This window comes from Prunus dulcis, chromosome 1 (assembly GCF_902201215.1).
Source record: "Prunus dulcis chromosome 1, ALMONDv2, whole genome shotgun sequence".
NCBI lineage: Eukaryota > Viridiplantae > Streptophyta > Magnoliopsida > Rosales > Rosaceae > Prunus > Prunus dulcis.
The window spans coordinates 16678911-16691740 of NC_047650.1; the positions used below are offsets into that span (position 1 = coordinate 16678911).

Here is a 12830-nt window from a genome sequence, read left to right on the forward strand (position 1 = left end):
GCCTTTTGCATAACTAATAACATTACAAGATTGCATAACTAATTTCGGGAATTACATTAGCTCCAAAATGGGTTTCACTGCCCTTACTCCCATACATTTTCCAGACATGTTTGACACCATGATCATCATCATCACAATGGCCATAAATAAAACACAAGCACCCATACTCATCCTACATTCTCTTTGTCGATGCCTCATCATATTGTCTTCCAGCAAAAGTCTAAGCCTTCTGTTGTCTCTGATTGCATAATCCAACTCCTTATTTTCTTCAATTATGCCCTCCATTTCCAAGTTTCAAGCTTCTAAGGATTGAAGTGTGTTGACCAAAACATTTTTTCTCTCTTCTGTCTCCCTCATTTCAGTCTCCATCATTCTTATTCTTCTAAGCAGACCAGGCACCACATTCTTCCCTCTTGTACATGTCTCCTTGTCCAACCACCTAAAATAATGCTCTCCAACTCTGTTTTTCTACTTCATTATTATCAAATTCTTCATCACAACAAAATCTGAACATAATACCAATTTTGTGCATAAACCCAAAAATCTAAAATTGTTTCCCTGGTTGTTGTCACATACCTCAAAGCGTCTTCCTGGATTCATGTCTGTCCATGAAGTCCTCGATTTGATCAAACTCCCATAATGACAATACTTCACCGATTTAGGGCTTTGGTTAGATTCCATTGATGATGTTTGAGATATATCACTTGCCATCCTTCGAACTAATCTGCTCACCAAGCTTCCAAACTTGACGATTCCAACTTTTACTCAGCCAATATGCGAGTTGCAGAAGCGGATTGCAACTTTTGGTTCTTTAGGTTTTCGGCGGCAGGCTCTCAAAGGTCTATTTCAGAGGGAAGACAAGTTGTAGAAGGGGGATAATAAAACCAACATGAAAAGACCCATCTACCCTTAAATGTAACGAAAAAATTGACAGAAGTAACGGTGGAACTAGTAATTTAAATGAAACTAAAGTTGAAGGACCATGGCTACCATTTTGGAAATTGAGGTACTCAAATACAAATCTGGTCAAAATTGAGGGAGTAATAAGACATTGTTTTGTTTAGGTTGCCTGTTCTGCTTTACCAAAATACAGTTTCGGGGTTTGACCGAAAAAGAGAGAGACAGTTTTGGGGATTCTGCGTGCATATATATATATATAGATACAAATTTCGTTGTCTGCGTATAGATATTTACAGATTTCAGCTGTTTTTATTCTCTAACCTCTGTAAAACCCTAACCCTTGCTTCAATGGAGGAAGTCTGCGAGGGCAAAGACTTCTCCTTCCCCAAGCAAGAGGACACCATTCTCAATCTGTGGTCCGAAATCAAGGCGTTCGAAACTCAGTTGGCTCGCACTGAGGGCCTGCCTGAGTACGTCTTCTATGACGGTCCTCCATTCGCCACGGGCCTCCCACACTATGGCCACATATTGGCCGGCACCATCAAAGATATCATTACTCGATTTTTCTCGATGACCGGCCACCACGTCATCCGCCGCTTCGGCTGGGATTGCCATGGCCTGCCCGTCGAGAACGAGATTGATCGGATGCTCGGCATCAAGCGCCGAGACGATGTGCTGAAGATGGGGATTGATAAGTATAATGAGAAGTGTAGGGGCATTGTTACTAGGTACGTGGAGGAATGGGAGAAGGTTATTACGCGAACTGGGCGCTGGATTGATTTCAAAAACGATTATAAGACCATGGACTTGAAGTTTATGGAGAGTGTTTGGTGGGTTTTTGCTCAGTTATTTCAAAAGGGTCTTGTTTATAAAGGCTTCAAGGTTGGTTGGTTGGTTGCATTGTGTTTTCTTTTGGTTTTCTTCAACTGGGTATTGAGAATTTCTGAATTAAACAGGTTTTGGTCATTAGTGGTGGGAGATGACATAATTGTTTTTCTTTTTGGTAGGTCATGCCATACAGTACTGGCTGCAAGACACCGCTCTCCAATTTTGAGGCCGGTCAAGAATATAGGGTTTGTGATACTTCTGTTGATATTTTATACAAATTTTGCTGAATTAGTTCTATCTTTGTTTGTATTGCTGTTGTTGAATCTTGTTAATGTGATGACATCGTGTATTTTTCGTTTCCATGGTTTGGCCAGTCAAAGTTATTCCACTGGTGAAACTAAGAATTTGTCTGCGTTATTGCTCTACCATTAATTCAACCTTTTGTTTTCTTTCCTATTGTGTTTAAGAATCTCCTATCATATTTGACATCTATGGAGTAACACAGGATGTTCCTGATCCTGAAATTATGGTGGCTTTTCCAATTGTCGGAGATCTGCAAAAGGCTAATTTTGTGGCTTGGACAACTACTCCATGGACCCTTCCTAGCAATTTAGCCCTATGTGTCAATGCAAATTTCACTTACGTGAAGGTCAGTTACTTTGTCACTTAATTTTGCTGCTATAACAGTAGCTTTGATATCTATTTTCTATTTTGCTTTTTTAAAAGTGTATCCATTTATTTATTTGTTTCAATGTCACTTTGACCATATCATGCAAGGTTAAACCCATATTGGCGCGTAAACTGGTTTTCTTTTAATTTTTGTCATAATACAATATCCTGGCCACCTAGTGGTTATCATACTATTTTGTGATGTCATTAATTTTTGTTTCAACTTTATTCATGTATTTTTTATGCTATATCACTTGAGAATCTAATTTGAGGTGGGAAAAAATTAGGTTCGCAACAAGTACTCCAGAAAAGTATATGTTGTTGCTGAATCTCGGTTGTCAGCTCTTCCGAGTGATAAACCAAAAGAAAATGTTGCAAATGGATCTGTTGATGATTCAAAAAAGCTCAATTCCAAGACCAAGGGATCCTCAGGTGGGAAAAAAGAAACTGTTGATACTTCATATGAAGTATTGGAGAAAGTCTCTGGGGCTTCATTAGTGGGAAAGAAGTGAGTACATCTGTTCCTTATTTTTTCAAATTATTGTCAGATTGGAGTTTAGTCTGTGGTTTCTTTTGTTGACTTAGTTCATGTAGTTATTTATGCGTATCACAATTATAAAGAGACTGTGAACTGCAGGTATGAACCACTGTTTGACTACTTTAAGGAGTTCTCTGATGTGGCATTCAGAGTTGTTGCCGACAACTACGTAACTGATGACAGTGGTACTGGTGTTGTTCATTGTGCTCCTGCATTTGGTGAAGATGATTATCGTGTTTGCCTGGAAAATAAAGTAATCAATAAGGTATGCACCCGGATGCATGTAAATGTTATAATATCAAGGGTTGAAATTTTCTGCATCTTCAAGTTCTCTTTGATTTTCAAGACTCTGCGGAACTTCCCTTTACTGCTTTAATGGTGTTGAAAGTCCCGAAGAAATTTTCCCCTTAAGTGACCTATTAAATTAAATATTTTCCCCGAGAAATTTAAACATCTCAATTGTTGCAGTTTACTTTCAGGCCCATGTTTTTTATGTTTGCCTTTGTTTTTTTTGCATGTAGGGAGAGAACTTGATCGTAGCAGTTGATGATGATGGATGCTTCACGGAAAGAATTACCGACTTCAGTGGGCGCTATGTCAAGGATGCAGATAAAGCCATTATTGAAGCAGTGAAGGTACTAGACAGTTTACACACACATATAAGTCGGGTGGTTTACTATCCAACCCCCACTCAACAAGAAGAAAAGATATAGCTATGCCATTCAACTTTGAGAAGAAATAGACTTTTACAGAAATGTTCAGTTTTATCTTCATCATTTAAACATGTTTTGACATCAAATAATGTCTAGGTTCATGTGTTCTGATGCTAGTTATTATTATTGTTCTTCTTGTTGTCATCATCATTAGTTGAAGGATCATAGTAAATAAAGTGAAAAAAGTAGAAATCAGAATCCTCTTCAGTGTGTGGATGTTCTATTCTCATGGTGATTTATTTGCCAAGAGATGATTTTGTACTTTTTGTACCTCGTGTATTGCTTTTCTCCTCTGTTCTGATGTAATTCTTCGTATTTGCTCAGGCAAACGGAAGGCTAGTGAAGTCTGGAACCTTTACCCACTCTTATCCTTTTTGCTGGAGATCTAAAACTCCACTCATTTACAGAGCTGTTCCAAGCTGGTAACTGCAGTTTTAACTAGCTAATCTCATACTTCAGTTTTATACTCTGTTAATTTTTTATATATTAAAAGCTCAGTTTTCATTGGTCAATTGTTTTTTTGGTAGATTCTGTTCGAACAGATTCTTCCATGCATGCTAAATTTATTGCAAGTTCTTATAGTAGGACTCTAAGACTTGTGTCAGTTTCAACCGTTTTTATTTCTTCTCCTGCCAACGTTTAGTCTCATCCTAATTGAGTTTTGCCATTTGATTACAGGTTTATCCGAGTGGAGCAGTTAAAAGGAAAATTGTTAGAAAACAACACGCAGACTTACTGGGTTCCTGATTTTGTGAAGGTTAAATTTTTTTCTGAACATGGGCAAGTGCGGCTGTACTATCATCTAATCCTATGCTTAAACTGTTGAAATTAAAAAGCTAAAAAAGATTTTTTTGGTGCAGCTAAATTTTCATTTCTTGAACCTTGTGGTTTGATTTTTTTTTTTTTTTTTGGATGCACATGGCTACTGAGAATGCTATTTTAAAATTTATTTTTGTGTTACGTGTTATGTTATGAAAAATACGCAGTACGTCCTCGGATGGGAGATACTTATGGTATTTTGAACTGTGGTGACAACAACTCCCTGGTTTCTATTATTTCAGGAAAAACGCTTCCACAATTGGTTGGAAAATGCAAGAGATTGGGCGGTTAGTCGAAGTAGATTTTGGGGCACTCCGCTTCCTGTGTGGATCAGTGAGGATGGTGAGGAAATAGTCGTCATGGATTCTATTGAGAAGCTTGAAAAGCTTTCTGGTGTTAAGGTTTGATTCCTCTCTGTGTCTGCATGTCTGCTATTACTTATGAATGCTGATTCCTTATATTTTCAAGGGTAATGTTTATTTAATTGTTGGTACATGAATGAGTTAATCTCATTTCATTTTTATTCTCTAATATTTTCTTATGCTGATTTTAATAGGTTTTCGATCTGCACCGCCACAACATTGATAATATCACTATTCCTTCTAGCCGTGGTCCTGAATATGGTGTTCTTCGACGTATAGATGATGTGAGTACATTCAAGCTTCTCTATTATGGTAGTAGCCGGTATTTTCTTCTTTACCGTGATGTTGATGTGTTGGTTTTTCTCTTCAGGTGTTTGATTGTTGGTTTGAGAGTGGGTCCATGCCTTATGCTTATATCCACTATCCATTTGAAAATGTAGAACTTTTTGAGAAAAATTTTCCTGGGCATTTTGTGGCTGAAGGGCTAGATCAGACTCGTGGATGGTAAGTTTGTTTTCTTTTCCAGATTTGAGTGTCTTCGCCTAGAAAGAAAATAGGTTTCATGATATCTAACCCATATGTTCTGATTTTTTGTTGGTTTCCTTCTCACTCTGCAGGTTCTACACTCTTATGGTGTTATCTACTGCATTATTTGGAAAACCTGCTTTTAGGAACCTCATTTGCAATGGACTTGTCCTTGCCGAGGATGGAAAAAAAATGAGTAAAAGTTTGAAAAACTATCCTTCACCAATGGAAGTCATCGATGACTATGGGGCTGTAAGTTTATTGTAGTATCTTCAAGTTTTCATTATACATATGAAATTTTTGTCCGGGTTTCTTTGTTTGAATAATGAAAGCCTTTCTAGATGTTAAATCTTACCAATGTTTGGTCTGTTTTCTATTTCTGTTGTGCAGGATGCACTACGGTTATACCTCATCAACTCTCCTGTTGTGCGTGCTGAGCCGTTACGTTTCAAAAAAGAAGGTGTTTTTGGTGTTGTAAGTACTATTATATCTACTGTTCTTTTTATTATTGCATTGGAGTTCTGTTTGGTTGCGTAGTTATCTTCAATTATATGGTCTTAAATATGTTTATTAGTTTTGGTTCCCTTCAATTAATTTAGAAGTACGTTTTATTTATTCTTTTCAGGTCAAGGATGTATTTCTTCCTTGGTACAATGCATATAGGTTCCTTGCTCAGAACGCTAAGAGACTTGAAGTTGAGGGCTTTGCTCCTTTCCGCCCTATAAATCATGCCACTGTAGAAAAGTCATCAAATGTCCTTGACCAGTGGATCAACTCAGCCACACAGAGTCTTGTATATTTTGTCCAGCAAGAGATGAATGGTTATCGACTTTACACGGTTAGCTATATATCAACCATTATTTTCAAATTAACTTTTATTTCCCGTAAAGTTTGGGTGGATTTGTGCTTTCTGGTTATATGCAGATTAGATAATCAGAATGCAAGATCAGAATATAATCTAAATTGTAACAGTTAATTAGTAATTTTTTGACGTTGCAATAAAAGTATCCTGTCTTAGGTGTTCAAAATATACTTGAAGTGTCTGGTTTCAATAATATTCCACATAATATTCCATGTGTGGGACAGTATCTTTTCATGAATATACATGAAACTTGTTTATCTCTGCTGAATTATGATTTCTGAAAAATCCACTAGTGAAAAAATGGATAAATCAGAATTTAATTCTGGGCTTGTTTACATAGACGTCATTTTCATCTTTGCTCGTGTATGCTTGCTTCATTGTTATTATCTCTTTGGATTTGCTATGTTTTGGATCTAATAGTTATAATGATATTTCCCCTAAAGGTCATTAATTATTTTCATGGTTCCCACACAGTTACTGTTTTTTTGGGAAAAATGTTTCTGTTTCACATTTTCGCATAAAGAAATGAGTTCATTCTACAAATCATTCTATGCCTTTAATTATATATTTAATACATACTAACAAATGACCTGTAAACAATTTTATAGGTGGTTCCATATCTTTTGAAGTTTCTTGACAACTTGACAAATATATACGTGCGTTTCAATCGCAAGAGGCTGAAGGGTCGTACTGGTGAAGAAGATTGTAGGATGGCACTCTCAACTCTCTTCAATGTATGGTGATGGTAACTTTCTTGTGTTATGATGGTTATTCTCTTATGTTACTTTCCATTGTGAGACCAACAGCTGGGTCTTTCATGAAGATGGTGTGCATGGTTGGTTGAGTTTGCGATTCTTGGAATGTGATTTTGGTTATTATTATTTACTTGATTTTTGTATCTACATTTTGCAATGCCTTTGTATGTATGGCTCATTTGCATATGTAGTTTTATTTATTGCCTTAGGCGTTTTTATATTCAGGTCTTGTTATAGAAGAAACGTACACGTACATGCTAAAAAAAAAAAGAATCAACAGACTTTTTGTAAAACAATTTTAAATTACTATAATATTCATTTGGGAGTTGCTATGTCGATCCCCTCATCTTTACTATCTATCCCCCGCCTGTCACCCCTTATACCACTAACTCATCATCTACCAACCCAAAGCCTTGTGGTAAAGCCTAACTAAACCCCATCCCAACACCTTTCAATCCTAACGTTGTGTAAAAAGATTGCATGTGATACTAGATTCTCGTTTGGAGGTCCTCAAATACGCTGTGAGTGTCATTGTTGGGAGTTTAAAGTCTAACAATGTGTTTTCATGTTTCTTTGGATTTCGGAATCATGTTCTGTTTGGTACTATACTATAGTACCCAATGAAGAGGTGATGTTCAGGCTATAACTACTGAGCAACTTCATAATTTTTTTGTTTTTTCCAATTGTGAAACCAAGATGTTCTTTAATATTCTGTTGTTAACCAATAGAGTGTTCATTCTAGTTGGAGCAAAGTTGTAATTAACTCAATTGTACCTTTATATACCTGTTTGTTTTTGGACTGTAGAAGTGTCAATGGCTCTATTAATATTTTCTTATGAAAAAAAGACTCCTAGTTTCTAATTACTCTTCACTAAGAATCAGAATGCTTCACCTGCAAGCATAGTGTTGACTTGTTAAATTCTTTTTGGTCATAGTATCCTCCGTAACTAATTTCTCTCTGGAATTACTCCTCCTGTGCTCTTGTTAAGTTGTAAATTAGTATATGTAAGCTATCATCTACTTTTCGTATAACTGTGTTAAGTATCAGAAAATTTTCTACCTGGCATTCATTTTCTCATCTTTCTTTCTGCATACCATGGTTATAATTCTTATGAGCATCATTATCAATAATTATTCTCTACATATTGCCTTCAACTATGACTTAGTTTGTTACTATTCAGCTCTTGAGATATGCACTTTAGATTCACCATTAACCTCAGTCGTTTGTAACTATTCAGTTCTTGAGATATGACTTAGTGTGTATTGTTTATTTTGTGTTTACAGGTCCTTTTAGTGTCATGTAAAGTGATGGCACCATTAACCCCGTTCTTCACTGAGGTCCTTTATCAAAATATGCGGAAAGTTTTGAATGAGTCAGAGGAAAGCATTCATTTTTGCAGTTTTCCTCAAGCAGAAGGAAAGGTATTGGTGGTCATTTGTTTCTTTATGAAGATCTTATCAAACAAATTGTTATTGAAACCTTTTGTAATTATTTAAGCTATGAGTTTGTCAAGTTAATATTTCTAATGTGGAACAATTAAGTAATGCATTTTTAGCGCCTTCTTGTGTGGCCGACTGTAATTCAATGAACTTAATTTTGACATATTGATCTTCTAGATTAGTTGAGACATAATAACTAAATTTTACTTCCATTACAGAGAGATGAACGTATCGAGCAAAGTGTTGCAAGAATGATGACAATAATTGATCTTGCCCGTAATATTCGTGAGCGTCACAACAAGCCTCTCAAAACACCCCTCAGGTGTGCTCATACCTTCCCATTTGTTGCTTTGTTACTTTGTTACTTTTGTTAAACTGTTCTCTCTTCATATTTAACTAACAAACAGTCTTCTTTTCTGAAAATTAAAGGGAGATGGTTATAGTTCATCCTGATGCAGACTTTCTTGATGATATTGCTGGAAAGCTAAGAGAGGTATAGTGTGCTTATACGTTTTCATACATGTAGAAATGTCTGGTTATTGTGGTACCAACTTTGTGAAAGTGCCTTTTTGCAATCTACATAGTAGCATAATAGCCTTTCAGTTGAAACCACCAATCTTTTACATCTAATTAACCTTTCAGCATAGTGTTGCAAGTAATAGGTTCCTTTTTCTTTTTTGTATTACATGTGTCTCTGAGTAAGTGATCTGAATCAATGGCCCTAGCTCTACCATATCTTCTTGTTCAATCACAAACATTCTTTTAATTATGGATTTACTACCACAAGTGCTTTCCACAATCTTAGTATTTAATGTCTGTTCTTAAATAATCTCATTTTTCAACTATCTATCAGTATATAAACGTCTCTGCTAGGACCAATATTTGATAACATGTTCTGATTTTCCTGAAACAATGTTTTGTTGGTTACTCCAGGTTCTCAGCTATTTTATTAAGTGCATCAAACTCCAACTTTCAATACAATATATTTATAGTCTTAGCGTGTGTGTGTATGTTCTCCTTGGTGTCCTTGACTGGTTCGGTTGTGTAAAACTTTTGGGAAATCAAAGAACGTGGCTACTTGATTAATTGGTTTTGCTCACTTTGTTTCTTTTTGTTTTTTCTTGCAAAGGCTAACTTTTGTTTGTGGCCAGGAAAGTCTTTTAAACCACTTACAATCAACCTTGAACTGGCAGTCATCTTTTTTGTTTTGTTTTCTGTCTTTGTTGAATAGTAAAACTACAGGGTTTTGTTTTAATGTATGTGATCTATAACTGTGGTCAGTAGTAGAAATGGCTCATTGCAGATCCCATGTAGATGAACTCATTTTTTCTTGGTCTTGAGCATCAGTCTTCCCCAACTAACAAATTAGCTGTTTTCCTTTAATCCCAGTATGTTTTGGAGGAACTTAATGTACGGTCGCTTGTCCCATGTAATGATACACTGAAGTATGCTTCGTTACGTGCAGAGCCTGATTTTAGGTATGAACACTGTATACATGAGGACTGTTTTGAAAGTTTTTTTTTTGTTTTTTGTTTTCTTTGGGTGGGGTGGGGGTTGAAGAATGTGCCTTTGTATTTATGTTTAATGGCTTTGTTCGTTTGTTTTCTTATAGCGTATTAGGTAAGCGGCTAGGAAAATCTATGGGAGTTGTTGCCAAAGAAGTCAAGGCTATGTCCCAGGAAAGCATTTTAGGATTCGAGAAAGCTGGAGAAGTTACTCTTTCTGGTCATTGTTTAAAACTGGCTGATATTAAGGTGCTCATCTTCCATTGCTAAGATAATATCCTTTATCTTCTGTTTCCGCTCAACTTCTTTGCCATGATATCTACCTCACTTCGTTTGACATTTCTTTTTTATTTTATTTACAATAAAATGTTTTGCCCCTTGCAATCTATTTACATCACAGCCATTTTATATTAGTAGTTAGATCAATATTCGAAAGAAGAGCTTAGCTTTATGGTATCAATGGTATTTGCATATTATATTTAGGTAGCCTTTTTGTATCAAAAGGATGATGGAAAAGACGAAAAAGATTTATCTTTTTTTAGGACAGCATTTTTGGCATGTGTGATCTTGCCTAAAATGCCGGCAAGAACTCCATCAATAGCATTAACTCATTTTTATTGTCATTCCTTTAATTTCCAGGTTGTTAGGGATTTCAAACGTCCTAATGGAACGACAGAAAAGGAGATTGATGCAAACGGAGATGGTGGGGATTTTGAGAGATCTTGTGATATATTTTGTGACGTGTATCTGTATCTTAAGTTTTTCTTTGTTCTACATTCCAGGTGATGTTTTGGTGATTTTGGATTTACGTCCAGATGAGTCGTTGTTTGAGGCCGGTATTGCTCGTGAGGTATTTATGCTACTTCTTGTTGGGTTATTGGGTAAACTCTTACTTCTAATTATGTAGAAGAATGTTTCTTTTTCGTGCAACGTTGTCTCATTTTCCTCAATCCATATCAGATTGTTAACAGAATTCAGAAGTTACGGAAGAAAGCTGCCCTTGAACCTACTGACATGGTGGAAGCCTACTTTGATTCTTTGGATCAAGACAAATCTGTCTCACAACGGGTTTTGCACTCACAGGTACTCCTTTTCTTCAGGCAGTGTGTTAGGCCCTTTGTTGGTGATAGATGTGCATGCGGGAATTAATTCTTTTTAGTATCAGTTAAAAGAATAACTTACCATAAGAAATACAACATAATTCTGCAATTTGTTGGTATATTTACCTCTATGAATCATATGTTTCTTGATGTAAGGGTGGTTTATTTCTAGGGTTTAAAGTTTTCTATTTGCTGTCTTCCCCCATTTCCCTTTTGGTTTACTAACAATTCTTCCATTTGGAGTTCTGTTTCGTACTTTTCTCCAGAATAGCACGCTCCCCCAAGGAAATCAGTTTTTGATGCCTGTCTTGTCAAAGATCATTTCTGATGACATTCTATGTCAAGGGCTGATGAGTATTTTGTATGCAGGAACAATACATTAGGGATGCCATTGGTTTGCCACTGCTTTCTTCTAGTGTGATGCCATCAGATGCTGTAAGTTGCTTTCACTGGATTCTGCTTTGTTTTGTTTTGTTTTGTTTCGTTTGTTTGTTTTTGGTGTGGAAGTTAAAATAGTCACTTGGAAGTTGACTAAAATATTTTCTCCCTGATATTTAGAACATGTTCATGAGACTTCAGATACGCGTACTTTATTTTACCAGGAATATATTAATGAGTTTGTTCGCATTGCAGTAGTTTTTTCATCTTCTCATGGTGACACATAGGGTAACCGATTAATTTTTTGCGTCTTGATATTTTTAACTTCAATGTTTTACACATTGCAGCTTGTTGTTGCGGAGGAGAGTTTCCATGGGATTTCTGGCATGTCATTTGTTATCAGTTTGGCCCGACCTGCCCTAGTGTTCAACTCAGATGCAATTCTCCCTCTGTGTTCGGGTTGGTACTCTTCCCCAGAACCTAAAAGAAAAGAACAATAACGAAATAGAATTGATTCTAGACATATGTAATATGGTTTGACGGTTGCACAACTGAAGTCTTATCTGCTTCTTCCTCTTACAAACGTTCCTCAATGGTTGCAGGAAATGCTGAATCCGTACGGTGTCTGCAAACATACTTGTTATCAAGGGATCATGCAACTTTGAAGTCTGAGTTTCAGGCTGGAAATGGAAAGGTTTGTTTTACATTCTAATCCGTTAAGCTGTTCGTATCGCAAAAATAATAAAAAATAAAAAAGCATGTCATTACATGTGCTCATTCTGCCTATCGTACTTCTCTTTGTGCAGATAACCGTTGATTGCATTGAAAACATTCCTCCAGTGGATTTGGTGTTGGGGGAGCATGTATTTTTGAGTGTTGGAGATTTTAGAACAAAATCTCAGTAGGTTTTCTTTTTGGACAATATTTTTGTAGGTTGATTTTCTTTTCTTCTTTTGCTTTTCGTCCGGTGGGAAAAAAAAAATTACAAGAAAACAAATACGGGCCCTTTTTGCGGGCAGTTATAAATTACCATTCTTATTTGCTGTACAAATGTAAAGACGTACTGACTTTTGTAACAGCTTGCCCTAATTTTTGTTTCAATTGCCTTGCTTTGCTGTAAAAGTAAATATGATATTTGGTTATTGATAAGATAGCTAAATGAAAGGGGGGAAACACTAAGTGAGCTTGAATATTCATTCAATCTGATTCAAATGTACAAGAAATAATAATAATAATTCGTGAGGCCAATTGGACGAAAGTCTTAGGAAAGAAAACCAAAGATAACAAACATTTGTACGTTAGATGAACATAAAAGAATGGAACTGTTTCTCTATAATCAGATCAAAAGTATAAGATATATGGCAGACTTGAAAAAGGAAATGGAACAAAGAACAAAGAGCACCAAAAGATAAAAGCAAGAATGCACCCACTAGAGA

At 36.1% G+C, this 12830-nt stretch overlaps 1 protein-coding gene across 3 annotated transcripts; it reads left to right on the forward strand.

Moving 5' to 3' along the window:
• Positions 1-1052: 1052 nt before the first annotated feature.
• LOC117633249 (isoleucine--tRNA ligase, cytoplasmic) lies at positions 1053-12526 on the forward strand. Of its 3 annotated transcripts, XM_034366970.1 has the most exons (27): positions 1053-1782; positions 1908-1973; positions 2234-2377; positions 2685-2905; positions 3035-3200; positions 3457-3570; positions 3973-4070; positions 4327-4405; positions 4710-4868; positions 5024-5113; positions 5200-5333; positions 5447-5606; positions 5745-5828; positions 5980-6192; positions 6825-6950; positions 8256-8393; positions 8630-8733; positions 8841-8904; positions 9801-9889; positions 10024-10165; positions 10556-10619; positions 10699-10766; positions 10877-10999; positions 11386-11451; positions 11742-11853; positions 11997-12088; positions 12201-12495. In XM_034366970.1, the coding sequence occupies exons 1-27, from the start codon at positions 1249-1251 to the stop codon at positions 12297-12299; spliced, it is 3549 nt and encodes a 1182-aa protein (XP_034222861.1). In that variant the 5' UTR covers positions 1053-1248; the 3' UTR covers positions 12300-12495. The 3 variants fall into 3 exon arrangements, 1 of the variants encoding a protein (XP_034222861.1); XR_004586587.1 differs by lacking the exon at positions 10556-10619 and having other exon boundaries at positions 12201-12526; XR_004586586.1 differs by lacking the exons at positions 11997-12088; positions 12201-12495 and having other exon boundaries at positions 11283-11451.
• Positions 12527-12830: the final 304 nt, after the last annotated feature.

What these genes read in the sequence shown, in the direction of transcription:
- LOC117633249 (XM_034366970.1), top strand. Translation starts at nt 1,249, where the DNA reads ATGGAGGAAGTCTGCGAGGGCAAAGACTTCTCCTTCCCCAAGCAAGAG. An exon ending in TAAAACTGGCTGATATTAAG is followed by an intron (nt 10,166 to 10,555) that starts GTGCTCATCTTC and finishes TTTAATTTCCAG; the next exon opens with GTTGTTAGGGATTTCAAACG. An exon ending in GATTGATGCAAACGGAGATG is followed by an intron (nt 10,620 to 10,698) that starts GTGGGGATTTTG and finishes TCTACATTCCAG; the next exon opens with GTGATGTTTTGGTGATTTTG.